The 25,210-nt window shown below is 48.0% G+C and overlaps 1 protein-coding gene and 1 pseudogene across 7 annotated transcripts in view; one reads left to right on the top strand and one right to left on the bottom strand.

Annotated features, from left to right (window-relative positions):
• The first annotated feature begins 853 nt into the window (after positions 1-853).
• The window catches only part of SPTAN1 (spectrin alpha, non-erythrocytic 1), a 56,272-nt gene continuing 31,915 nt past the window's right edge, over positions 854-25,210 (top strand). For 6 of the 7 annotated variants that reach the window (XM_016126469.2, XM_016126434.2, XM_036218051.1 and 3 more), the window contains exons 1-19: positions 854-969; positions 10,726-10,965; positions 12,067-12,192; positions 15,681-15,821; positions 16,105-16,251; positions 17,575-17,708; positions 17,873-18,017; positions 18,095-18,249; positions 18,854-18,989; positions 19,421-19,522; positions 20,341-20,478; positions 21,017-21,127; positions 21,919-21,996; positions 22,127-22,282; positions 22,502-22,706; positions 23,241-23,422; positions 23,783-24,026; positions 24,215-24,337; positions 24,844-25,061. In XM_016126469.2, coding sequence (XP_015981955.1) covers positions 10,729-10,965; positions 12,067-12,192; positions 15,681-15,821; positions 16,105-16,251; positions 17,575-17,708; positions 17,873-18,017; positions 18,095-18,249; positions 18,854-18,989; positions 19,421-19,522; positions 20,341-20,478; positions 21,017-21,127; positions 21,919-21,996; positions 22,127-22,282; positions 22,502-22,706; positions 23,241-23,422; positions 23,783-24,026; positions 24,215-24,337; positions 24,844-25,061 — 2,778 coding nt within the window. In that variant the 5' untranslated portion in view covers positions 854-969; positions 10,726-10,728. Of the gene's footprint in view, positions 970-10,725; positions 10,966-12,066; positions 12,193-15,680; positions 15,822-16,104; positions 16,252-17,574; positions 17,709-17,872; positions 18,018-18,094; positions 18,250-18,853; positions 18,990-19,420; positions 19,523-20,340; positions 20,479-21,016; positions 21,128-21,918; positions 21,997-22,126; positions 22,283-22,501; positions 22,707-23,240; positions 23,423-23,782; positions 24,027-24,214; positions 24,338-24,843; positions 25,062-25,210 lie in introns of those variants that run through there. The other variant, XM_036218050.1, reaches the window with a different exon arrangement.
• On the bottom strand, positions 8,411-8,529 carry LOC118600649 (annotated as a pseudogene).

Genomic DNA, 25,210 nt, shown 5'->3' with positions numbered 1-25,210 from the left:
AGGAAAGTTCAATTTGTAGCACGGAGAGCCTTAATATCTCATTTAGAAAATACGACTAATGCATCGTACTCCACCCGCGACCCGTGAGAAAGCTTTTGCTATGAGCATATAAAGAATTACTAACTCTCCAACCCGGAATGACAGACTTAAGTGTCAAAGTAGTCGACTAGATTTTTTATGCTCGGATTTGGCCTTATGCTATCACTTCCTCAGACCTGGAGCCCCCAGATCGATCATTCTGGGTTTCTGACCCCAGCCCCCACCAGCGTAGGCTCGCTTGGGTCCCCGGTCCCAGCTTTCTCCTAGGAAAAGTGAGCAGGAAGGAGAGAAGCACACGGTGATCTCATCCTTTGAGACTGGGCGTTTTTCCCGGCAGGGGCGCGCAGTGTCCCCAGCCAGGCTGCAGTGATGGCCCCTGCCCCGCCCTTCGCTGCAGTCCTGGAAGGGCTCCCACGGATGGAGGGGCAGGGTGCAGAAGATTCACTGCAGGGCGGGGAGGGGCAGGATTGGCGGATCCAAGATGCGGAGAGGGTGGGGCGGCTGGAGCATCTCCGCTCTCCGCGGGAGGGGCGGTGACTCCACCGCGCCGTCGCCCCCTAACCCTGGCGCGCGCCCGGCTTCCCCACCCTCCGCGGCGCTCCTGCAATCGCCCCGTCCCCAGCACTGCCGCTTCGGCTCCTTCCGGGGCCGCTCGGCCCTTTCCGCCGGGCGATCCCGAGGCGAGCCGGCGGGAGCTCCGCCCCCTCGGCCCGGCCGGCGCTCGCCCCCGCCCCTCGCGCCGCGCCGGGGCGCTTCCCCCCGCGCTCGCGCCCGCCCGCCGCCGGGGCGCGCGTGGCCGCCTATAAAAGAGGCGGGGCGCGCGCGTCACCGCCACTACCCGCTGCGGAGCGAACGGCAAGGAGCGGAGGCTCGTCGGTCCCTCGGCACCCCTCAGCCCCACGCACCCAGCACCCTCGCCCCCAGGAGCCGGTGAGAAGGGGCGTGCGGGAGCGCGGGCGGAAGCGGGGCCAGCGGGCGGCCGACCCCCGGGCGGGGACCCGGGTCGCCCCCGGGAAGGGGCGGGGCCAGCGCGCGGACAGGTGAGCCGGGCGGGCCTCGCCGCTCCCTCGGTCCGACTGGGAGCCGGGCGAGCCGGTCGCGACCGGCTTGTGGCGCGTGGGCTGCGGGGGAGCCGCCGGGCCGAGTCTGGGCGCCGGCGGCTGGAATGTCATTGACTGGGCGGAGGGGGTGGCGAGGCCGCCGGGCCCCTCCCCGCCCCCCGCCCCAGCCTGGCCGCCGGCCCGCCCTGCCCCATTGGGCTGCGGCAGGTGGGGCGGGGGCTCCCTAGTCAGGATTCTCACCATCCCCCTCCCTCAGAGCGCTCCCCTGACCGCCCCCAGTCCCTCCACTCGGTGGGGAGCCACTTCTGCAGCGCCTTTTCCCAAATCCCTGCGAGCAGTACCGGCCCACCCCTCGGAGGAGGAAGAGCCGAGAGCTCAGGGTACAGGGCTCTTCCATGTTAATTTCAGCGGTTCTTGGCCTTTTTCTCTGCACGCGGAGAGCTCCGAGGCTGGCCATCTTTCCCAGTCCAGTGATTTGCTTTTAAAAAACAGGTAGCTGTGGCTCTCGCTTTGTGTAAGACCCAAATCAAATAACTTAATAGCTTAGAATTCTTTTTTATTTTTCCCCTGAGACTGGGTCTTTCGAGTCGAGACGACAGTATATTATTTGTCATAAATCCCACAGCCACGCCGGTGTCGAATGATAGAGCAGCCTTTTGTTTGAAAGCCGTCCCAATGAATTTGATTAGACGCTTCCCAAAGAAAATTGCTTTTAAAAGTCTCTTTGCGATAAAATTTATTTTAAATACAGGGCTTGTCGAGGTTAAGGGATGAATATGTTTTACATTAAAAGCCCGAATAGACGAGAAAGCTGGGTGGAGATGATGATGCTTGAACCTCAGCAACACCTTATCACATCTCTTTTATATAATGGGTCCTGAATTCTGGAGGCCCTTTGTTCTGCCTTCATCACGGGTGTTTTAGAAAAACTTAACCATCGTGGCTGTTAGGGACGAATAGAAGAGAGACCATATGAAATATTTTCATAATATGTTGAGAAATTGCGTCGTCATAGCAATTGGACTTTACTAAAACAGAATGTATCAAAGATGGAAGAGTGGGGGTGTATCGCAGCCAGAAAACAAAATCTTAAGAATAGCAGTGGGAACACTCAGCTGTATGAAGCCATTGAAAGAGGTTTCCAACTCTGCAGTGTAGTCATTTATTTTCCCTTTTGTTACAGCTAATGTCTTAGATTTTGAAAGGTCACATTGAAGTCAAAGTTTAAAGAATCTGCTGCAGTAAGGGCCTCTGTGCAGGAAATTAACAATAAGCCTTTTTTAGTAACTGGGCCAATAATTACTCCAAGGGACCCTCAAAGTGTGTTAGCGGTTACCCAGGGACCTAGATGGAGAGGCACAGAGACTTGAAAGGAGGATTTGCTCTGCACTGGACAGGTGTGAAGCAGTTCTCGGCGTTAACCATCAGCTCAGTAACAGTCTCTGATAGCTTTTGGTCTACGGCAGAGTGTTTTGTAGTAATCTAATAATTGGAGAAATCCGATCTGTCACAGGCTCTAATATGAGCTGGTCAAGCGATCTGATGAACAGGTTTAGGTGGGGAGAGCTATTTTTGAAACATATCTTTTGGTTCCCTAGGTTAGAGTTTTCTCTCCTTGTCCTTATCTGCCTTCATCTCAAAGGGAGGGGCCCGCTGCGGATCCTGAGAAGTGGTTGTCAGGAATAGTCCACAGTGCTGTCATTGCTGAACCTGCACTAAGGACAGTGGGTGGGCACAGGGCTGGCCTCCTGACCAGTCCTTCGTGGGCTCTTCCATGAGGCCACTAGTTATGCAGCTGGGGCTGCTGCAGCTGGTCAGCAGTGGTCCATCAGCTGTGGTGGGTGTAGGTAGAAGAATGCAACACCCTAGTGGCAAATGTTGACTCCAGGAATGCAGGAGGACCACATCGGGGACTGGAGCAGCTGCGCCTCTACCTCCCTTCCACTTTTTTTTTTTTTTTTGCACATTTTTCTCATAGCGGTTTTAAACAGGAAATAGTATTTTGTAGAGGAAGTGGACTAGTAAACTAGGCCCAGGTCAGATCTTTGTAGCTTGAATTCTTCCTGATGACTTCATGAAATTATACTATTTAATTACTGAACAGAAGGGGATTTAGGAATCATCTAGTCCTTGAAATCTCAATTCATTGGAACGTTTAGTGTTAAAAAGTATATCCAGTATTATTACTTTATTTGAGAAGTAGGGGGAAAGCCCCAAAAGCGGGTATGATTTGGTCACAACAGCACACCTAGATAGGAACTGCTAAAACCAGACACCCTGAGGTTTCTCTTTCCACATTTTAAATCCCTGGTGGGATTTAGAAGGTGCTGGGAAAATATGTGAAATTTGATTTTTACCGGTATTCCTATGTTTTTAAGGGTCTGTTGTCTTCCTTCTGAAGCCATTTGGTTCCGTTTGCTTGTTTTCTCGCTCTCCCCTCCCTCTTTAGACTGCACATTCCTCCGTCATGTTGTCATCGTTTCGTAAGCGCAGAGTCCAGGTATTTGACCAGCATGCAGAAAATGCGTTGCTTTTTTTAGTTTTTGCCTGGTTTGCAGTGAAGACACCTTTGTGTCAAAAGTCGAATGATCCAAAGCGAAGGGGAACCCTGCCGCCTGCATGATCTTTTTGTTAAGGTTTCTGTTAGGGTTTGCTCTTTTTTTGCTTTTTTGGTGTTACATGAACAGAAGTCGTAGAAAATTGATTCTAAAATTTTCAAAGCCTCTTGGTTTTTTAACTTCTTCTCTTTAAGGCATGAATATATTATTTCTTATCTCTACCGGTGTTTGCATGTTTGCTGGGTTATTTTTATTTTATTTTATTTTTGATGATTACTTGGTTCTTGAGAACCAAGGGACTGAACAGATTATCTTAGATATTTGGGAAAAAATCTGAAAACACGTAGTAAAAATAGTACTTTTAAATTTGACAAATATTGTAAACTTGGGTTTGTTTCCTGTTCCACTTGACTTATTTTTTTCTGCCACAATCTTTATGATGAAATGGAGCTTGCATTTCATTCTTTACTTTGTAAAAAAGCTCACTATATACATTTTATTTACAGTTTTTGAGTGTTGGCTCAATTATACCTTCTTCAACAAGAAAAATGCTTAAAATTAATGTCTTACTATTTCATAAGGAGAAATATAAACTGCCACTTTCTTGTGATTATGGGTGATAAATCTAAGGCAAGCTCTTGTATAAATCAGATTGGTTAATTATTTACATGAGGTTTATGAAAGTGGGCCACACTATAACTTTCTCCTGTTTAGACTCTCAATAACGATGTTTTGCATTTAAATACCCACCTCTCATCTGAATTAACAGGTAAGTAGCAGCAAAGACAGTATTTGGGGGGCATGCAGAAGTAAGTTTTTGCACCTTGCTCTGCGTTCTGGGTTTTGATGCAATGCAGTATGAGACTTTTGCTCTCTTAAAGCTGTGCCTGCTCACCTCTGCAGAACCCAGCTAACAAACAAGCTGAAACGAATTCATCCATTGGAATGTGGTTTCAGCAAAAGAAAAAAAAAATTTTTTTTCCATGGTTAAAACTCTTAATTTCTGCAAGTTTGACCTCTGGTTACCAGCAGAACGGCCACTAGAATCTGTGGCCGAGCTGCTTTTGAATTAATTCATTTGATCTGAGGATCAGTTGGTGTAACATTTTTGTGGGTGCTAACCAATTCTTTGGTGGTTCGTTCTGGGGGAGCCCGTCCACATCTAGGGATGTACAGTTCTCTTGCTTTGAAAATGTACGATTTGATAATAGTCTGGTTGTCTAAGTCATGGAAAAAAGGGCATTCCCGGTTCTGCACCTTTGGGTTCTGACGAAGCAACAAAAACAAAGCTGTTGAATGGTTTCTGTGACCTTTTGCTTTGGGTGAAGTTCATGAATTTTTCCATAGAGCCAAATGATTTCTTCATCCTGTTAGTCCCTAAAATCCCTTTCCTTGCAAAACAGTATGTACAGTGTCTTGCCTACCATCGGAATTCATTTTGTAGTATTCCAAATGCCTGTTACATCCGGCACATTCAGCCAGTTGAAATGTCGGCAGTTCCCATGCTTTGTTTTAAATACTGACTCCTTTCATCTTCACTACAATTTTATTCTCTTCTGAGGTTCTGTGGAGAAACCGAATTCTTCCACTCTCCCAGATCGGTGTGAGGGCGTCCTCGGGCACTCACTGCAGGCGCCAAGTTTGCAGAGTCCAAAGCATTTGGCCTTTGGTTTGAAAATGTTTGTTTCTGCAGTCTTTTCTGTTGCTTAACACAGCGTCGGTCCCACCCACTGCCTCTCCTATCCTCAAAGACAGATGCTTCCTCTGGCACACTGGGGCCCATAGCTTCTGTAGCTTAGGTTAATGCATCTAAAAATTTCTTAAGTACCAAGGACTGCCTCCAACAGCTATCTCTTGGCCTGCATCAGGAAGACAGAGATGTTAGTTAATGACTAGCCTGTTTAGAAGGACTCCATTAATTGTTGGTTGATGTGTATGAATTTGTTTTGGATGTGAGGAGTCATTCTCAGGCGTGTTATATCTGTGGATTAAACTAGAACTTCCTAGCCAAGATTCATACCTGTAGACCCTGCTCTTTTTTTTCCCAGAGATCTAGCAGTATCGTAAGAACGCTGACCAGTTCTTTTCACTTATTACAATAGAGGACACGGTTGCGATGCCTGTTTTATCCCCTGAGATCAGTTCACATGACTTGCTGGATGATGCAGCCGGCGTTTTGCCTGCTGCATTGCAGCGTTTACACCCAGCCTGCATCTTCCGCCTTCTCGGACGATATTTGCAAAAAACGTGACCTTTTTCTTGTTATAGTAAGTGGGGAGCTGTCCTTAAACATACAGAGAGTTTATTCAGCACTTCATTCCCCCTCCTCCCTTCTCCCTGTACATAGATTCGACTGGCAAAATCAGAGCTGATCAGCCGCTTTGAGATAAGCAGTCAGTTGGTTGCAGTCCCCTGCGGTTTTTAGGCAGTTAGTGAACCAGATAGTTAGGTTGGTGTGGTTGGAGATTGTTTTTTAATGGCTCTTTTCCAAAGTCTTCCTTTCTAGCCCTTCAGAGGCGTTAATCCCATTAAGGCTGGGAATGGCCTGGAACATTCTCTGTGGAGTCCCGCCTTATCAGCCAGCTGCATATTTGAGGGCAGGGGCGGAGTTCTTGCAGCCACTGTCCTCGTCTTGGAGGGGACGGGGTGCACACAGGCGGAGTCCTAGGAATTCCACTCACTCTGACACTTTTGGGTGAGAGGTTAGAGCACCTTTGTGTGGCTGTAGTTCCTGGTGATTAGAGAATTTTTTCCTGTGTTTATTATAGTCTGTGAAAATAGCCCTTTTGGGAGCAAAAAGAAACTAGAACTTGTATAGATGAACTAGAGACAGCTCCCTATCAGGTTCAGGGTGGAGGAAGCTTCTTCACCTAGGATCTTAGGCTCCTGTGATCACGCCGGTGGAAATCGGAATGCCATGGCGGTGGAGAGCATTGATGACTTTCAGATGCCCTGCTCCCCAGAGACAGCTAGTTGTGGCTTGGCAGAACTCCCACCTCCTGACGTCAGCTGACCTACTGCAGGAAAGAAAAGTCCATTATTGCCTGACCAAAGCACTTGGTATAGAATTGACTCGTTCTACTTCACTGGGGTGACAAAGAGGGCCTTTTAGGTTGGTTAATTTCAGCAGGGCCTGGCTGGACAGTCTCCCTGGATTGGTGGGGCCGATTCAACAAGCTGGACCCAAGCAGGGGCACTTGCTCAGGTGGGACCTCTGCGGTGTTAGGTTGGGATTCTTTTTATATTCTTCATCATGAAGGGCTGTGTTATCTTAGAAATTTCTGTAGCGGCTAACAGTTTTGGAAAGGAAGTGACTCCTGTGATACGAGGAGGCAGGACAAACAGCATGGTCATTAATCTGGAGACTTCATCGTGCGGGAGCCTGGTGCCGGGCAGTTAGTTTAGTACATGCTCTCCCTCCCTTGGAAAACTTCTCAACCGGAAAACGCTGTAAACAAGCAAACTAGACACAGCTTCCTGCTGTTTTTCCATATTAACTGTTTCCTGTGGGATGAGAACAAAAGTATAGAAATTATTTTTAACTATAATTGTTTACTAAGACCCAATCTTTTAAAAAACAAAATTAATGTAGACTTTTTAATGATTAATATACCCTCCCCCTCCCCCCTTTTTCCTCCAAAGTGGGGATTTAAACGATAAGAGATAATGAAAGGAAGTAATAAATAACCGAACAGCCTTCGGTAGAGAGTGTGTCAGCTCTGGTCATGTTGAAGCCACTGGTCCTACCTAGCATGCCAGTCTGAGAACCAGAGCATCACGGTCACCCTGAGCTCTAGTAGGTGACCTTGTGTCTCCTGACTACTGAACAGTGAAGCGACAGCAGTTTCTGTAGTTTCATGTTTAGAATGTAATTGACTCTAACATGTGCCGAGTTCTGTGGTCAGAGAATAAGAGTAAGATAAGCTCTTTTTTATAAAAGTCACTTGGGTCTCTGAATTCCCTAAAGAACGTATAAAAACAGCAGGGAGAAGACGCTAATGACATGGCAGAATGGGACAGTGCTCAGAGAGGAGCACACACGGAGTGAGGGCTCCTGACTCAGGACTTCCAGAGAGAGGAGGTAGTTTAGACCGGGAGGGGTTCTTGTGTTAAATGGTTAAGAGAGGGAGAGAAGAGGACATTTCTTGCCGGGAGGAGCATTTCGAGCTGGGAAGCGGGTCCGCAACAGGGCCTTGGTGAGGGAGTTCGATGGGAGGGGCAGCCGGAGCAGGCCGTGCAGGAGGAGGGCGGTCGGTCTCCATTCGGTAGCGGTAGCCGGCGGTGGCCGGCGACGGGAGCGCCCGAGGGGAAAGGCAGCCGTCTGCAGCAGGGGCTGTGCGTGCTCTCCCGGCAGAACTCGGTGTTGCTACAGGCACTCCGCTCTGGGCAGAGGCTTCGTTTTTCAAGGTTACCTGCAGTTTTTGGTTTTAAGGACTCTCATGAACCCTGTTTCATAAATAGAAAATATTTTCTTTCAGATGAAGCTATCTGTCGATGATCCAGAACGGTGGCTTTCCCTGGGGTCCCACCCCGAAGGGAAAAGGGCAGCTAACCTTTTAGTTAGCGTACTGCCATTGGTCAGCCCAAGATTAGTGATCCAGACCTGTTCCCCAGGGTGACACCTAGTCGTGTCGCTTTGGTCAGTGCATTTTTGTTGTTTTTTTGGGTTTTTTTTAGGCGAGGTAACCTTTCTTAACCTCGCAGGTCACAAGGACCTTGTCAGTTTACAATCCCTTATTTTTTAATTTTTTACGCCTACAGCACCTGGTCTTCCTAGGTGGTCTCCCATCCAAGTACTAACCAGGCCTGACCCCGCTTAGGTTCCAAGATCAGACGGGATTGGGCTTGTTCAGGGTGGCGTGGCCGTAGACATGGTCAGTGCATTTTTCGTTTGCACTTCTTGTCACGAATCTAGCTTTTACCTGAACGGAATTCCAGTTGGGCCACATGGAAAATGAAACCTGATTAGACTATCGAGCTCTCTCCCCGTCCTTTACAAATGAATTCAGGGCTGCACACACTGTACATCGTCATCCAGCAAATAGTTCTTAATGACCTCTCTGTGCTAGAAATCGGGGTGCAAAGATTAGATAGATCGCTGGGTCTGATATACAGTGGGAACTATACACGTGCACTTCGTAACTACGGAAAAGCGGGATTGAATCTGAAGAGGAGGGAGGGAAGGAAGGAGCATTGAGTACAGCTCAGCAAGGAGGCAGGAGTCTGCCGCTTAAGCATTTCAGCTGGGCTTTGACATACAAGTCGGAGTTATACAGGCACAGAAGAGACAGAATATTCTAGGCAAAGGAAGCCTGCGCAGATGGCTTGGAGTCTAAAGAGAATCGTGTGTTTGAGAGGAGAAAGAATATTTTTGCACATCAAGAGGTTACAGGGCATGGGTAAGAGATGATACCTGTCAGGTGTGCTGAGTGGATCAAAGGCCTCCCAAAAGGGGGATTCATTCCTCTCTCAGGAGCCATCAAGTGTGTTAAAGCATGGGCGTGACGTGGCAAAGAATATGTTTCTTTTAATAGTTAAAGAAATAAATCGGACTTTGTGGGAGAAAAACATAGAACAAAGTAAACGGTTAATAAATGGAGAATAATTTGGAAAGAATGATGATGTGGGACAAATCACCTCGTGTCTCTTTCCTAGGAAGTTAGTCTCTTCATAGAAAGGTGGTCCTGGGGGGGGGGAGGATCAGGTGCGAATCGCCCCTTGGAGCTACTTTAATCCCTTAAGAGCTGGAAACGCCCACCTGGCCCTGATCACTAGCACGGTGTTTAGCTTCTAGCTGGATGTGGGGCGGGGCCACTTTCCCCAGCTTCACCCCTAATCCTTAGCCAGTTTACCCTTTCTCAGTAGCTGGGCGGGGCCCAGACACCATTGGCTTTCCTGATCTGCTTTTTTTTTTTTTTTTTTTTTTTACCAAATCTCAGAACCTCTGTAGAATGTAATTTTAAATTTAGTAGGGTCCCGAGGCCATCTCATTTTCACCTGCCATTTTTAGTCATTCTAGGTAATTGAGCTATAGAGAGGGAAGGTGGCTCATGCATGGTCCCGTGTTACAGACAAATTTAGAAGCTTCATCTCATTAGTCTGTTCCTATTTCCTTCTGTGGTCCTTCCTTGGTTAGAGGATAAAATGGCTTATTCCCTTTAAGAGCAGGTAGCATATTCTGGGTTTTTCTTATAAATAGGTCAAGTTTTCTTCTTGACATTAAAATTTGTTGAAACGCTCCAGAAATCTGAGGTTTTAAAGTTGGGACAGATCGTCACCTACCCAGTTAGCCTGCATTTGTGGTGAACTTGAAATTGATGCTGAGCTTGTGAAGTCTCCTTGCATTCTCAAATAACAAGGAGATGTAAAGTAGGATAAATCTTTAATCACACGTTTGATTTTTTTTTTTAATACACCGTGATTTTCTTTTAATTGTGTGCATTCAGATGAGACTAAGCCTGTTCATTGTCCAGGCTTTCTGATAGCCCGAAGATGACTTGTAGGATTGACATTTGGGGGTAACTGAGAAATCGGCTACTTTGTCTAGGAAAATTCTATTAGTTACTGATGTTAAGGACTCAGTTATTTCATAATCATTCCCTTTACTTCACTGAATAACAGGATGAGGTCTAGAAAGATAGAAAATCTGATTTAAGTAAGAGTAGATTCTCTCTAACCTCCACATAATGAAATGCACAGATCAGATGAAAGAACTTTTAATGTACCAATGTCGGCGTTACCTTGGAATTCTTAAAGCTCTTGTAGAATTGACGGTATAAACCGTAGTTCTCTTATTCACATCTTTCGCCCGGTTTTAATGCCGGGTTAGGTAGGCATCCTCTGAGAGACCCACATAGGCAGGTGTTGCAGGACACAGATAGCCATTTTTCACAATGGAACAGGGTCCAGGCTTCATGAGATCTTGAGAAGGGGCTACCTTCTTCGTTCATTTGTCTACTAGGGCTGTCTGGTAATTCTTTTCTTTTCTTTCTTTCCTTCAGAGAGGCTCATTCCATTAAATCAATTTCGGTGTCTTGTGCTGATCTCAGGGCATTTTCTCTTTCCAGAAAATGGACCCGAGTGGGGTCAAAGTGCTGGAAACAGCGGAGGACATCCAGGAGAGGCGGCAGCAGGTCCTAGACAGATACCACCGCTTCAAGGAGCTCTCAACCCTTAGGCGCCAGAAGCTTGAGGACTCTTATCGATTCCAGTTTTTCCAAAGAGATGCTGAGGAGCTGGAGAAATGGATTCAGGAGAAACTTCAGATCGCCTCTGATGAGAATTACAAAGACCCAACCAACTTGCAGGTGCCTGTGATCTCCCCGGGACTTCGTGCCAGAATCAAGGGTTCAGATGTTTTTATTCAAAATTATACAAAGGAAGTCATTTAACTATGACTTTGAGCGGTTGGGCAGCAAGAGGATAAGACATAAGAACTGACTGGCTCACTATTCTGAAAAGTCCTTAGTGTATGTATTAGTGAGGACAAATGTGGAATCTCGCAGGTTTTAATTTTTCTGGATGCTTTAAGCCGATGGTTCTCAAACCAATGCCTTGCAACCTTTGGTGAGCCTTCAGCACATTTTCAGGGAAGGTCTGGGTTAATCTCTTGGAATTGTGTTTTTTGAGAAGAATGTGCTCACAGTGTAATTGCTGGTGAAAATTCATAGATAGGAGGCTCTTTTAGTGACTCATTAGTAAGTCTTACTAAACGCAAAGCCTTTAAAAACCATTGAATTGTACATAAGACGAGTTAATTTTATGGTGTAAATTATACCTCAGTAAAGCTGTTTTTTTTAAAAAAAGGCAGAGCCTTTCTTCTCATTGATTTTTGGCGAAAGACTTTTTAGCAAATGGAGCAGTAGTTGGGCCCGTGAGTCTTTTCACTATATGTGCCAAAGTCGTTTAAGAAAATGGGGAACTCTGCTTCAGGTACCTGCCCTGCCTGGCAGGCCCCTTCGCAGCTCAGTCCTTGATTAAAAAGAAGTACCGAGGAACAGAATGTATCAGATCAGAGTGTGGCTTCTAGAGCAAACCAAAAATATTATATTTGGAGTGAATGTGAGTGAATTATTCAAGGATAAACACTAAGTACTAAGAAATCTATTGTATGGTACTATTTTTCTGGAAGAGATTGGATGTCCGCATAAAAGCTGATTTCCTGGGAGAACACAGCATTAAGCTGTTTTGTAGCATCGTGCTGTCTGCAAAGTTGGTGGTCCGCGGTGGGCCGGTCTAGATGTGACAGAGTAATCGGAGTGATTGAGCAGGTGGGGGATGGGGGGGATGCTGAGTGATATGTCCATAGTTAGGCGGAGTGGGGTTCAGCAGGGGAGGGAGGAATAATGGGGCAGAATGGTGAGGGCTCGGTGGTTGCATCTGTGACTCACTTCATGGTCCACCAACAGGGCAAGCTTCAGAAGCATCAAGCCTTTGAGGCTGAAGTGCAGGCCAACTCAGGAGCCATTGTTAAGCTGGATGAAACCGGAAACCTGATGATCTCAGAAGGGCATTTTGCATCTGAAACCATAAGGGTGAGTAAGAGTAGGGCCTGGTGTGGGTGGATCTCCCCGGTTGGTGGAGGAATGTGGATTAATGCTTACATGTAAATGTGGGTTCCCAAAAAAGACTTCTGTAGCATTTTAAAAGAATTTATGAGGTCTCCTAAAGGAGTTACCCAAATCCTGCCTTTGTAATATGGTTCAGTATGAATATAAACAAGAGTTTATATACAGGAAATTAATGTCCTTTTCATAGAACAGTTTAGAATGTGACTAAATTTTTAAAAAGTTTGCAGTGCTCGCTTCAGCAGCCCGTATTCTAAAGAAGTTTACGGTGAATTAAACTGTCAGCGTTTGATTCACAGATGGTAATTAGATGAGTGAGCAAATTAGTGAAACTGATGACTTTAGGGATTAGGACACAAAGATAAATAGGGTTCGCTACAGACACTGTAGACAATGGTCTCTGCTGAAATGCTTGCTCTCCAGATCTTGGTGGCTTGCCCTAAGAGGGACTTACTGAGGCCGAGTCAGCAGGCCAGTTAAAGGCCCAGCTGTGAGGAATGATTTGTGGCACCTGTTGGTTAGTGGAATGACCGACTTTGAAGCAGAAGTCCTCAGACTCTCTGGCTCGTTTGGTGCCAGTTCTTTGGAGTTGGGGCAATAATTCATCTTCTCTTTGTTTAACAAGCCTCTTTAAAAGGATGAGGTATGCACACTTACTTTGATTTGCTTCCTAGCGATCATCACGTTTTTGTTCTCTGTCACCCGAAGTCACGTTCCGTTGAGGGACCAGCCTTTTTAGTCCTTTACCATTCAGGGTAATCTTGAAAATTTAGATGGAAGCCGTGGACTTCAGCCCTGGCTGGAACTGTCCCTGACACCCACTGTAGAGGTCTCATTCCCTCAGGTCTAGTGGTTTTCAACAGTCAATATTTGTCTGTCTTGCTCCGATATATTCTGCAGTCTCATATCAAAGACTTGCAATTAGCTTTAAGCTTATTAATAATTAACTCTTACTAATAATGATTAAAATAGGAAATAAAAGTCACATAACTTACTATTTAATTAACATCTAACCTATCAGCGTACTGCAGTATGTGTCTCTGCAATCAAATACAAATATTTATCCTGTTATTTTGTGTACAGCTTATAGGAAATGAAATCACACCTTACTATTTCCTTGATGGAGTTGTTTTCCCAGAGTGAATTGGGCTGCTCTACAGTAGTAAAACCAGGCGACGGAAGAACATGAGAAATAGATCAAGTGTTTGGCTTTAGTGATTAATCCGAGAAAGGGGCAGACCCAGCGATCTCTTCATTCAGGTCTGTTAGGAAGTACCCTCTTCCCGCTAAGAGATTACTAAAGCGACATTTGAAAGTACCGTTAGCTACTATCTGTGGGGTAGCTATTAGCTATTTCCGTGCAAACGCTGTGCTGGAAATTTTACATGTGTTATCTCCAGTCTGCACAGTAAGCTTGCAAGGCATCCAGTGTCCCCAGAGTGTAGCAGGGTTAAAACTGAAGCTCAGAGAAGTTTGAGTAAGTCGCTGAAATTCTTACGCTGATAGGTGACAGAACTGGAATTTCAGTCCACTCTTTTTCTCTTGTCACAAGTATTCGCTTTATTTTTCCAGCCTGTATTTCATTTCCGTTGACTTTCCTTTGTATTTCCCCTTGATCCGTTTCTCTGGCTCCCCATCCGTCACGTGGCTGTAGCAGTAGAGAGCGGCCCATTCCCTCTGGGAAAACAGCCTCTATCAGCCGCTTCTCTGGGAGCTCTGGCCACTTGCGCACGCTCCTCTTGAGAAGTCCACCTGAGTCAGAACCAGACTTTCTCCTCCGCCTCGTGAGCTCGCGGAGTGTTTAAGTGGCCCTGCCTCCCTGGCCGCTCCCGCGCTCAAACAGTAGTAAGCCTGTGAACCCCGACTCTAACCCGCAGTATTTTCCAGATGAGACACACCAGGAATGGGAAAGTGCGGGGACAGGCCTGGCCCTGGTTCTTTACTGGGCCGTAAAAATGAAGTTTGTGAGAGACTGACAGTTGACCGGAGGACGAGGTTTTCTTTCGCCTTCTGTGGCCTTTTTATTTGCGCGAAGGATTTTCACTACATCACTTTGATGCTCACAGTTCCATGGTGATCCTGGCTTGGTGACTGATCTGGCCCCATAACTCAGTAGCGTAGGTTGATAGGCAGTGTTAACACAGAGGAGGGGGGTGGCGTGCAGAGACTGTCCTGGTAACCTGTCTGTCACTGGTTTAGACTTTCACACCGTACCGGACAGCGTGGCGCCCCATAGTCACCGCCACCCACATCGGGTCCCACATCCGAGTAGGTGGAGTATTGAGTTGCTGTGGGTTGCGTTTTCCCCCTTCCCTTGGAATGCCTCTCACTCCCCAGTGGTGGGTTCCAGCTGTAACCATCAGTGGCGGAAGTGACTGTAGTGCTGGAAGTGAATCGTGTGAGTTTTTTTTTTTTTTTTTTGCCTCTCACTGCTTTCTCCTTTCACATGAAACATCCAGCTTGTTTCTGAGAGAATCCACCCATGTTGATCATCCCGTGCCTTTCAAGTTTCCAGTTTGCCGGGAGCGGCATCTCAACTATGGGTGGATCCTAGACTTCTGTTAGCGCGTGAACCTTTCCTGTTTGTTTTACTTGTGACTGTCAGTGTTCCACGGCCCAGTATCTTGGGCAGGCACCATCAGCGCCTTGAGATTGGATCAGAATACGAGAATTCATCACCTCAGCTTGAATTGATGGTCAATTCCCCCCAGTTGTTGACAAGTCCTTACAGGACTGTGCCGTGAGAACCCAAAGATGCTGGGAAGTGAATATGTTTGGGCCTGTGGCTGCCACTTGGGTGAAGTTTGAAATAACCTGACTTGGGAGCTGTTGTACCATAAACTGTCTTTTCACAGAAGCTTCAAAACTGTTTCTGTCATGAATCCTTTTTGATAGATGATTACGTTTCGGGACCCCTTATTTTCTACTTTTGTGCTAAGGTAGTCCCATTTACTTGTGCCTTGTAATTATTTCTTGACCGGTGTGACGTCTGTGGGACTACTTGTTTTGTTTTGTTTTTCCCTTTATCTCCATGAATTTCGAATTACCCTTCAGTAATATTTGCTGACATTAATTTCTCATCTGTCCTTCTCCAGTAGTCTTCTGACCTAAGAATCCCACTAATAATTTAATGATAGTAACTAATAAAATGAAATACAATAATATTAAATCAACAGTCGGTAATTAATCATATTTAATAATTCCCTTGAAGTAAACTAGAATAAATCTATCTATGAATGGTCAATTGTTTTATATTATCAGATCTACCAAACCACCATGAAATGTATGCTTTCTCCTGTTCTTGATTAAATTTCCTATTTCCTCTCAGTTAAGGGATTATCTTTTTTCCAGACTTGTTCAGAGATCCGTGAGGTTTCTGACTTATCGGGACTCTCTGGAAGAGCCAGATCTCATAGAAATGGTTGTAATGTGCGGGATTGAATTTTCACCTCCAGACTCGTTTGATGGAGCTGCACCGCCAGTGGGAATTACTTCTGGAGAAAATGCGGGAAAAAGGAATCAAACTTCTGCAGGCCCAGAAGCTGGTGCAGTACTTACGAGAATGTGAGGATGTGATGGACTGGATCAACGACAAGGTACGTTTCGAGAAGGAAGGTTTGCTAGGCCGCCTTCTAGAAAGAATGGAGGTCGTGTCCCCCCCCCCCGCCCCCCGCCGATCTGCATGCGGGAGCCGGTGTTGGCAGGGCAGCAGCGGGGCCGCTGTGTCTCCAGCTACGCTCTCCCTGGCCTGTTCTCATCTGTAACTCGGAAACGCAGCCTCTCTGAGACAGACACCTGCGTGCCTGTCTCCTCTGTTCTGGGGGCCAGTGTTACCAAGCGTTGGTTGGTGACTCCAGCTCTGTTATGGTCCCCAACTAGGAAGCAATTGTGACTTCTGAGGAGCTGGGCCAGGACCTGGAGCATGTGGAAGTTTTACAGAAGAAATTTGAAGAGTTTCAAACAGATATGGCTGCCCATGAAGAAAGAGTTAACGAAGTGAATCAGTTTGCTGCCAAACTCATTCAGGTAAAATAGAGAGATTTGTGCATCTCACAACATCATTTTATTAACTGTCTAGTGTTTGCGGAAGAATGTTTTAATGATTGGTTCCCCAGTTTCTGAGTGAGGAAGTTTTGGTAAGCTTGTCTGAGTTTTACAGTTTAGAGTTGAGTAAGGCAGCGATACTAATTACTTCTAGATTAGAAGATGCTTTTTCACTTGTGGTCATGGCAGGAAGGGCAGAGTTCATTTGGCCTGTTTCCTCCACCCATTTTCGAATAGGGCTCGGTAAAGCTTTTATTGGGCCGCCGAAGCTGGGCGTCAGGGTTTCAGACGAGGGTGTGGTGGTGAATGCCTCTGACGATTGGCAGGCGTCCACTGATGCCTGATTGCGCCACCCTGGGTGTTCTCGAGAGCCTGGGGGCCTTGTGATGAATGGGCCCTCCCCCGGTAGCTGTGGGGCCTTCAGAGGGGAGAGATAGGTGTGGCAAGCATTCCCCGTCCCCTGCCCCTGCAGTCCTGTTAGCTGCTTCCTTAGCCTCACCTTCCACTACAGGGGTCAGAGTGCTCCAAAAACATCAAGTAGCAGGAACCAGACAAGTGTTGCTTTGGGGGAGGTTTTATTTGGGGGTGCAAACCTTAAATGTATGGATCTGCACCAGTCTGGTACTTGCTCCCTTTCTGATCAGTGATGAAGGGAAAGAAGAGCCAGCATTCCTCAGAAACATCTCACCCTCCCAGAGTCAGATGTGCCACCCTGCATCCTGGGCCAACCCACGGTCGCTCCTAAAGCAGCAGGCCAAGCCCAGGTCTCACAAATGGACCCCAGAACCCCGAAATGCTCCACCTTATTACTTGACATGTTTATTCAAACAAACAAATACAACATGGTTGGTGGGGAAGGATATTTTCAGAGACGTATCTCCCGGCTAAAGTCATAACAAACCCTGGAAAAACTGTGTTTATGGGCGGTAATGCCGAGCAGCCTTGTGCGCGTTTGAAAGACCAAGTTCTCAAGCAGCAGAGGCTGAGCCAGGCACATGAGCGAAGCTGCCTCAAGTCTGCAGCTGAAGTGTAGGCAGACAGGGTTTGCCACTGATGCTCCTAACTGCTCCGTAGACTCACCAACCTACTCCAGGGGACAGATGATGGCTGTCCCCTTTCTGTGTAAGAGAAACCGGAAGTTCTGTTTCAATGAGCTTTACGTCATTCCACATAGAAAACTGGTATTTCTTCAGAATGGCAAAGGTTTGTCAAAGCGGATGCTTCAGGGAGCCAGCCCCAGGGGACCAGTTGGAGGCGCCAGAGGCGGTGGGCCGGAGCCGGTGTCTCATACTCTTCCTTGTTCAGGAGCAGCACCCCGAGGAGGAGCTGATCAAGACGAAGCAGGACGAAGTGAACGCAGCCTGGCAGCGGCTCAAGGGCCTGGCTCTTCAGAGGCAGGGGAAGCTCTTTGGGGCAGCCGAGGTTCAGCGCTTTAACAGGTACCGAGCCGGAGCAGGGTCCCGGGCACAGGCCTCTGCTCAGAGGGGCAGGCTGTGTGGCATGTGCCCATGAGATGCTGGAGCTGACTGCGTCTTGGCGCAGTGTGGTGTTCCCAGTTCTAGACAGTCCTAACTCTGGGCTAACTGGTGCCTTCATTCCGTAGGGATGTGGATGAGACTATCAGCTGGATAAAAGAGAAGGAGCAGTTAATGGCCTCTGATGACTTTGGCCGAGACCTGGCGAGTGTCCAGGCTCTGCTTCGGAAGCACGAGGGTTTAGAGAGGGATCTGGCTGCGCTAGAGGACAAGGTAGGTTTGAGAGCGGCCGATTCTCTAAATGAGTTTCTAGGGGTCAGGAGAGCAGTTCTGACAGAGTGGCTTTCTAGGTCAAAGCCCTGTGCGCCGAGGCCGACCGCCTGCAGCAGTCACACCCTCTGAGCGCGACTCAGATTCAAGTGAAGCGCGAGGAGCTGATCGCGAACTGGGAGCAGATCCGCACCCTGGCGGCGGAGAGGCACGCGCGTCTCAACGATTCCTACAGGTAGGAATAACCTTCCGGCGCTCAGCGACCCGTATCGTTGTGGGCTTTTTTAAAAGAAGAAAAGCAGACAGGGTTTAGTTCCAGGTGCTAAGATTGTTTCTGGATACCTTGTCAGGTTTCCTATACTGAGAAAGGGCAGATGACTTTTTCCTGCCTGTGTTATATTTATTTGGGGACTGGCAGCTTTATAAGTGTGTGTGTGTGTACACACGTGGTAGTTATAACTTCATAAATCTTCTATGTCACTGCGTTACGAGCAGTAGTCCTTAGCGGTGTGAGCAGCATATGAAATATCCCGTTAAAATGGAGTAAAGGATTGGAAGGGGAAAGAATGCTTACTAACCTGGGGTTGAACTTGGGAATGATAAGGAAGTTGAAAATAAGAGACAAGACTGCTTAATTACAGTGATGACAAAACCTAAGTTTTAAAAGATCGACTTTAGCTGTCTTTCTTTCCTTTGCATTGAAAGAGTCCGTAGTCTCAGGACTAGAGTGTGTAAGGTTTGTCAGACTTTTGAGAACGTAGCAGTAGGAGCTTTAGGGAGGCATCGTCCATTGTGGGAGCGCCACTGCAAACATCCGGTGCCTCCTCTGGTTTTCCCAGGCTTCAGCGCTTCCTCGCTGACTTCCGCGACCTTACCAGCTGGGTGACTGAGATGAAAGCCCTCATCAACGCAGACGAGCTCGCCAATGATGTGGCTGGGGCGGAAGCCCTTCTGGACAGGCACCAGGAGCACAAGGTAATGTCTCAAGGTCTTCCAGAAGCAGACATGAGCGTGTAATGCATCAGTATAACACTTACATTCGGGGTGGCTGAAACTTCGTTCCTGGGTAGTTCCCCTATCAGGTATCAAAATCATAATAAATCCATTTGGCACAAGGAAGACAAATAGGCCACAGGGGCAGAACACAGAGCTCAGGCCCTGTGAACGTATGACAGCTTCGTGGAGTTTGACAGAGGCAGCATGAGACGCCATTAGGAGAAGACCTCTCCGTAAGTGGCGCTCTCCTGTTGGTCGGCCTCGGCTGGTTTTAGGAAACCTGGCTGTGTCTTTTATTCTCTTCTTCGTTCTTGGCGTGACACTCTGATTTCTAGCAATTATTTGAAATTCAACAACTTACTTTTCTTTTGCGCAACATGGGCATCGATTGTGCCTTTTTTCTCTTATAGGGTGAAATTGATGCTCATGAGGACAGCTTTAAATCCGCAGACGGATCGGGGCAGGCCCTGCTTGATGCTGGTCACTACGCCTCCGATGAAGTGAGGGAGAAGGTAAGGAAGGAGAAAAGGCTCTCCTAAACATCTCTGATTGCTGTGACCCATTCTTAAATGTCCCGACACCGCGTTCGCCATGGGGTGTGAGAAAACTTAGAGCTTCACCCAGAGGTTAAGAAGCAGCTTCTCCAGAGATTGCAAAAGCAGATGTATGTGCAGTTGAACACATTTCCTACTTGAAGGAGACCTGCAGGAAGTTGAGTTCTGTGTTAGTATTGGAGCTAAGAGGAAACACATTTTTATCTTTTGTGTATACTTAAGTTTCAAAGTATATTTGAGTATCAAGTTGCCTGAGGAGCGTTAGATCATGGTATAGTTTTAAATGTTGTGTCTAGACTAAGAATGCATTTCATGAGCTTGTTGACGTGAGCTTTGGAGCCTAAAACTTGTGCAGGGTGTGTTAGCGGGTTCTTTAACGTCGTGGGGTCCCCATTCTGTTGACATTTGTCACCTGAGAGTCTCTGCTCCACTTACACGGCCTCACTCTTAGATAGAGGCCTCGGAGTTTTTTTCTGTGTAGAGTTTTCTTGGTGTTTTTACCTGAAATCATGTGTGATAAGGTGACAATAAATTAATCCTAGATTAATTAGAATAGGGCCATCGCTCTTATACTCAGTGTAAACGTGCAAGCTGTTCAGGATTCATGCGACTTGGCTGGCACGTACGAGCACAAGTGATTCTTGCTCTTTTGTGCATCAGAAGAAAAGCCTTGCAGATGAATGTGAGGATTAGAAATTCCGGGGCAGCCTTCGTGTCTGACCCGAGGGCCTCCGGACTCACTTTTCCCGCCTGCCTATGTTTCTGCCACCTCCAAGCTGACCGTGCTGTCCGAGGAGCGAGCCGCCCTGCTGCAGCTGTGGGAGCTGCGCCGGCAGCAGTACGAGCAGTGCATGGACCTGCAGCTCTTCTACCGCGACACCGAGCAGGTGGACAACTGGATGAGCAAACAAGAGGTAACGTCCACGCAGAAACCTCGCCACCACGTGAGCAGCAATCTCTGTTTCGTCTGCTCTTTGGCTGGCTTACGTGGGCTACAAAGTCATTGCCATTTCAGTCTCAGTCAAACGAAGGAGGGGGCACTGAGCCAGCGTCTGTCACCTGTGCCTTTGTTTCTCCCTGCTGCAGCAGTGGCCAGACCCTCAGGAAAGGCCCCGGTTTTTCAGATGAGAGTGATGGTGTAAAACTTTTTATTACAGAGAGCGTTTTCCTTAAACCTTAGGCGTTACGCATAATCTAAATCTAATAGAAGTCACAAACGCTATTTGACGAAAGCATGAGCAGAACGTGGGACAGGGATCCCATGCCATCGTCGGATCAGTTTTAAGGGAATCTAAAGGGCTCCGGGATTTCCGGAAGAGGTCTTAGAATTTTTATAACCCAAGAATCACTTGCCTTCTTGTCTGTGTTTTGGCCAAAACATCCTTTGCTTTCCTTCCTTAAGGGTTGAAAGGAACAGGACGTTCTTCTGAACACTTTGTTCCCTTTTGCCAGGCTTTCCTGCTGAACGAAGACTTGGGAGATTCCTTGGATAGTGTGGAAGCGCTTCTCAAGAAGCACGAGGACTTCGAGAAATCCCTCAGTGCACAGGAGGAAAAGATCACGGTAAGGCCCCTTGCTGTCAGCACCTTCGAGTGATCCCTGGAGGAAGCCGGAAGTCGCTGCTTTTTCTGAAAGATTTCTGAGCAGATTTGATGAGGGATCTGTGTGCAAGGCACTCCTGTGGGTGCTTAAAATCTCAGGGTGATGACGATACACTATCATGGGGAGACAACACAACTTTATAGAATGAAAGCGTTTTCCTGATGTAAACCTCCAAATTGAGTTTTTACCTTTTACCGAAAGTAGTTAAGAGTTAATATAAGGAAAAAAATAAAAAGAATCGATGTAAGAGCGTCTTTCCCAGTGGAAACAGAGCTTAGAAGTATGAATTGGAACGTTTTTAATCTGTATCTCAGGGGTCCCCAGACCCTGCGCCGCGGACTGGTGCTGGTCCATGGCCTGTTAGGAACCAGGTCACACAGTAGGAGGCGAGTGATGGGTGAGGGAGCGAAGCTTCATCTGTATTTGTAGCTAGTGCCAGCATCACTGCCTCAGCTCCACCTTAGATCCTCATAGGAGCACCGGTCCCTGGTACCAGGAAGGTTGGAGACCGCTGTGATCTGACCCCGGTTGGATCATGCTGCAGCCGACGTCTCCAGTCGTGACTGACTGGTGACATCAAACAGCAGCTCAAAACTTTGAGGATAAACGTCATCTTAGCGAACTCTAGAGTGAAAACCGTGGCCTGTGTTAAAGTTTACAGTGTTTTGTGACCTGTTCAGCACTTACTTTCCTCGGGAGGCCAAGCTGTGGAATAGTCTGCCTACCAGTGACGGACCCTTCTTCCTTCCTAGGCACTGGATGAGTTCGCAACCAAGCTGATTCAGAACAACCACTATGCCATGGAGGACGTGGCTACTCGCCGTGACGCTGTAAGTTCCAGGGTTCTTTTTGCACCTCCCTCAGCGCCCCTCCTAAGGCAGAGGTTGCAGTGTAGCCTCTTGTGCTGGAAATCTTCGGAGGAGTAAGGACAGGAGACTCACGTGGATTCCTGTCTTCCAGCTGCTGAGCCGCCGCAATGCCCTTCACGAGAGAGCCCTGTGCCGCCGCGCCCAGCTGGCCGATTCCTTCCACCTGCAGCAGTTTCTCCGTGATTCTGATGAGCTCAAGAGCTGGGTCAACGAGAAGATGAAAACTGCCACGGACGAGGCTTACAAAGTAACGTACTGTTAGCATTGCCATGTAGCGCTGGGTTAGTAAGCTAAACACAGCTCCACCAATATAGTGTAGCTAAAACGAGAACTAGAGAATTCCAAAACCTGCACTCGTTAGTGTAAGCTGACCATTTTATTCATTCCTTCATAAAGATGAGAATGTAATTCACGTGAGGTAACCTAGTCGGGTTCAAGATAGAACACGTTCTTTCTTTATTGGCAGGACCCATCCAACCTACAAGGAAAAGTCCAGAAGCACCAGGCCTTTGAGGCTGAGCTGTCAGCAAACCAGAGCCGCATCGATGCCCTGGAGAAGGCTGGGCAGAAGCTGATCGACGTCAATCACTACGCCAAGGACGAAGTGGCGGCTCGTATGAACGAAGTCATCAGTTTGTGGAAGAAACTGCTGGAGGCCACCGAACTGAAAGGTAGGAGGGGCCGAGTCACTGGACTTGACAGCAGCGCTGGGGGGATTAACTGGTCCTTCCCGGTGACGCGTCTGAGGGACGTGCCCCACCCAGGAAGGCGGGGTGCAGGCCTGGGTGTGCGGGCTCATCTCCACATGGGGGTTGCCGCCTCGGGTTCTTGCCGTTCTGCTGCTTTGGTAAATGTGGTTGAGCATGCGGTTGGTGGGGGAGCCCGAGTGAGAAGGGGACGATTGGGCCACCGGCCCTGACCGAATCGGGCCTCATCAATCACTAAAACTCAGCCATGAGCCAAGGGCGTTTAACGGTTCTCACGTCTTAATAATTCTCAAGGACCCGAGTCCCTGGGGGCTAGAATGCTTTTTAAAATAACTTCCAAGTCAGCATTAAGTGGAGGTTGCAGTATGTCTTCACCTTTGTGGTGGAGGTGAAGCCGTAACTACAGTCTGACTCGTAGCGCTTTGCCGAGATACATCGTGTGTGAGCTGTATTGCTGGAAGGGTGTTAACAGAGAAAACCAAACTTGCCTCTGACTAGGAATCAAACTCCGCGAGGCCAACCAGCAACAGCAGTTTAACCGCAACGTCGAGGATATTGAACTGTGGCTCTATGAGGTGGAAGGTCACTTGGCTTCGGACGATTATGGCAAAGATCTTACCAACGTCCAGAACCTGCAGAAGAAACATGCGCTGCTGGAGGCCGACGTGGCTGCCCACCAGGTAGAGTGTGGACCGGGACCTCTTCTTGGGCCAGAAAGTACAGAAATGATAGGCCTGCAGGACGTCAGGTAATTCAAGACCAGACCTGTTTTGGGGGTGGGGGATGAGATTTTGCTGCTTTTCTTAGATAACCCCATATTCTGCTCGATTCAACCATCTTCCCTCAGAGCACTCTGGGAGCCCAGCATGAGAGAAAGAGATGGCAGAAGGAATAGTCCAGGGGGTGGGGAAAGAACTGTGTTCATTTTTCTTCGTGTAGCATCAAACCACTCTTGATGTAATAAAGTGGGCCTAGAAATGTCAGGGACAGAGTTGCCCAGCCCTGGTCCGAGCCTTCAAGCTTTTCTCTCTCGCTCCTAGGATCGAATTGACGGCATCACCATTCAGGCCCGCCAGTTCCAAGATGCTGGCCATTTTGATGCTGAGAACATCAAGAAGAAGCAGGAAGCCCTCGTGGCTCGCTACGAGGCCCTCAAGGAACCCATGGTCGCCCGGAAGCAGAAGCTGGCCGATTCTCTGCGCTTGCAGCAGCTCTTCCGTGATGTCGAAGATGAGGAGACATGGATTCGAGAGAAAGAGCCCATTGCTGCGTCCACCAACAGAGGTTAGTTAGTCTGCCTCCGTCATACAGGAGTCAAGCTGGGAAAGGGCTCGACCCTTATGGCCTAGAGGGGACACACATCGAATGAGCAGGGTCAGGTTTAAGTTAAACTGGAACCGTGGTGGAAGCTGCAAGTGATGGCGCCGACTTCTTCAAGGGCTTGGATGACTAGGGCTGGTTTCCGCTTTCAGGCAAAGATTTGATTGGAGTCCAGAATCTTCTGAAGAAACACCAGGCCCTCCAGGCAGAAATCGCTGGGCACGAACCCCGCATCAAAGCGGTCACTCAGAAGGGGAGTGCCATGGTGGAGGAAGGTGAGTGCATCACCCGGGGAAGTCGCTTCGCTTTCGTTCTTCACGTGTCCTCCTTCGAAGGTTGAGTGCTCGGACCTGAGTCAGATTGGGCTGTGGGGTTGAAGACCATCCCCTTTCTCTCCTTGACCTTGACTAGACCTTAACCTCTTAGAGACCGAATTTCTTATCTGTGAAATGGAGGTAACAGCACCTGATGATGATAAGTCTCCGTGGCTGAGAACTGTCGGGGGTCCTGTTATTTTTATTATTTCTTCACACAAGCAGCACTGGTGTCAGTTTGGGATATGATTCTTAAAGTCTAGATAGAGCTCGTGGTTTGAGGAGACAGAAAATGCAGAAACCTGATACAGGGTTGAAACCTGGGCCTATCGTAAAATTTGGAACCATGAAGGAGCCTGGCTCACCGAGGTGCAGAGGTGAAAGCGAGCACGCGGGAGACCTTTTTTGTCCTGTGCAGCATGTCACCATGCTTTTCCGTGTGCTCCCTTCCCCCGCCCGCCTCCCAGGCCATTTCGCCGCAGAGGACGTGAAGGCCAAGCTCAATGAGCTGAACCAGAAGTGGGAGTCACTCAAGTCGAAAGCTTCGCAGCGGCGGCAGGACCTGGAGGACTCGCTGCAGGCCCAGCAGTACTTCGCCGACGCCAATGAGGCCGAGTCCTGGATGCGGGAGAAGGAGCCCATCGTGGGCAGCACGGACTACGGGAAGGACGAGGACTCCGCCGAGGTGACAGCTTGGGGCATGTCGTGCTTGCCGGGGCGCCTGCCCGGGGCTCAGGCTGGAAGGCCAGTTAGGAAAGTGACCAGGTGTGGGAGGTACAGTGTCATAATTGTTAAGGGTTTTTTTACTTCTTAATGTGGAAATTCAGTCATACC

Source organism: Rousettus aegyptiacus, unplaced genomic scaffold (genome assembly GCF_014176215.1).
Source record: "Rousettus aegyptiacus isolate mRouAeg1 unplaced genomic scaffold, mRouAeg1.p scaffold_m13_p_3, whole genome shotgun sequence".
Classification (NCBI taxonomy): Eukaryota; Metazoa; Chordata; class Mammalia; order Chiroptera; family Pteropodidae; genus Rousettus; species Rousettus aegyptiacus.
The sequence above is the reverse complement of the archived record's forward strand: the minus strand, read 5'-3'. Positions and strand labels throughout refer to the sequence as shown.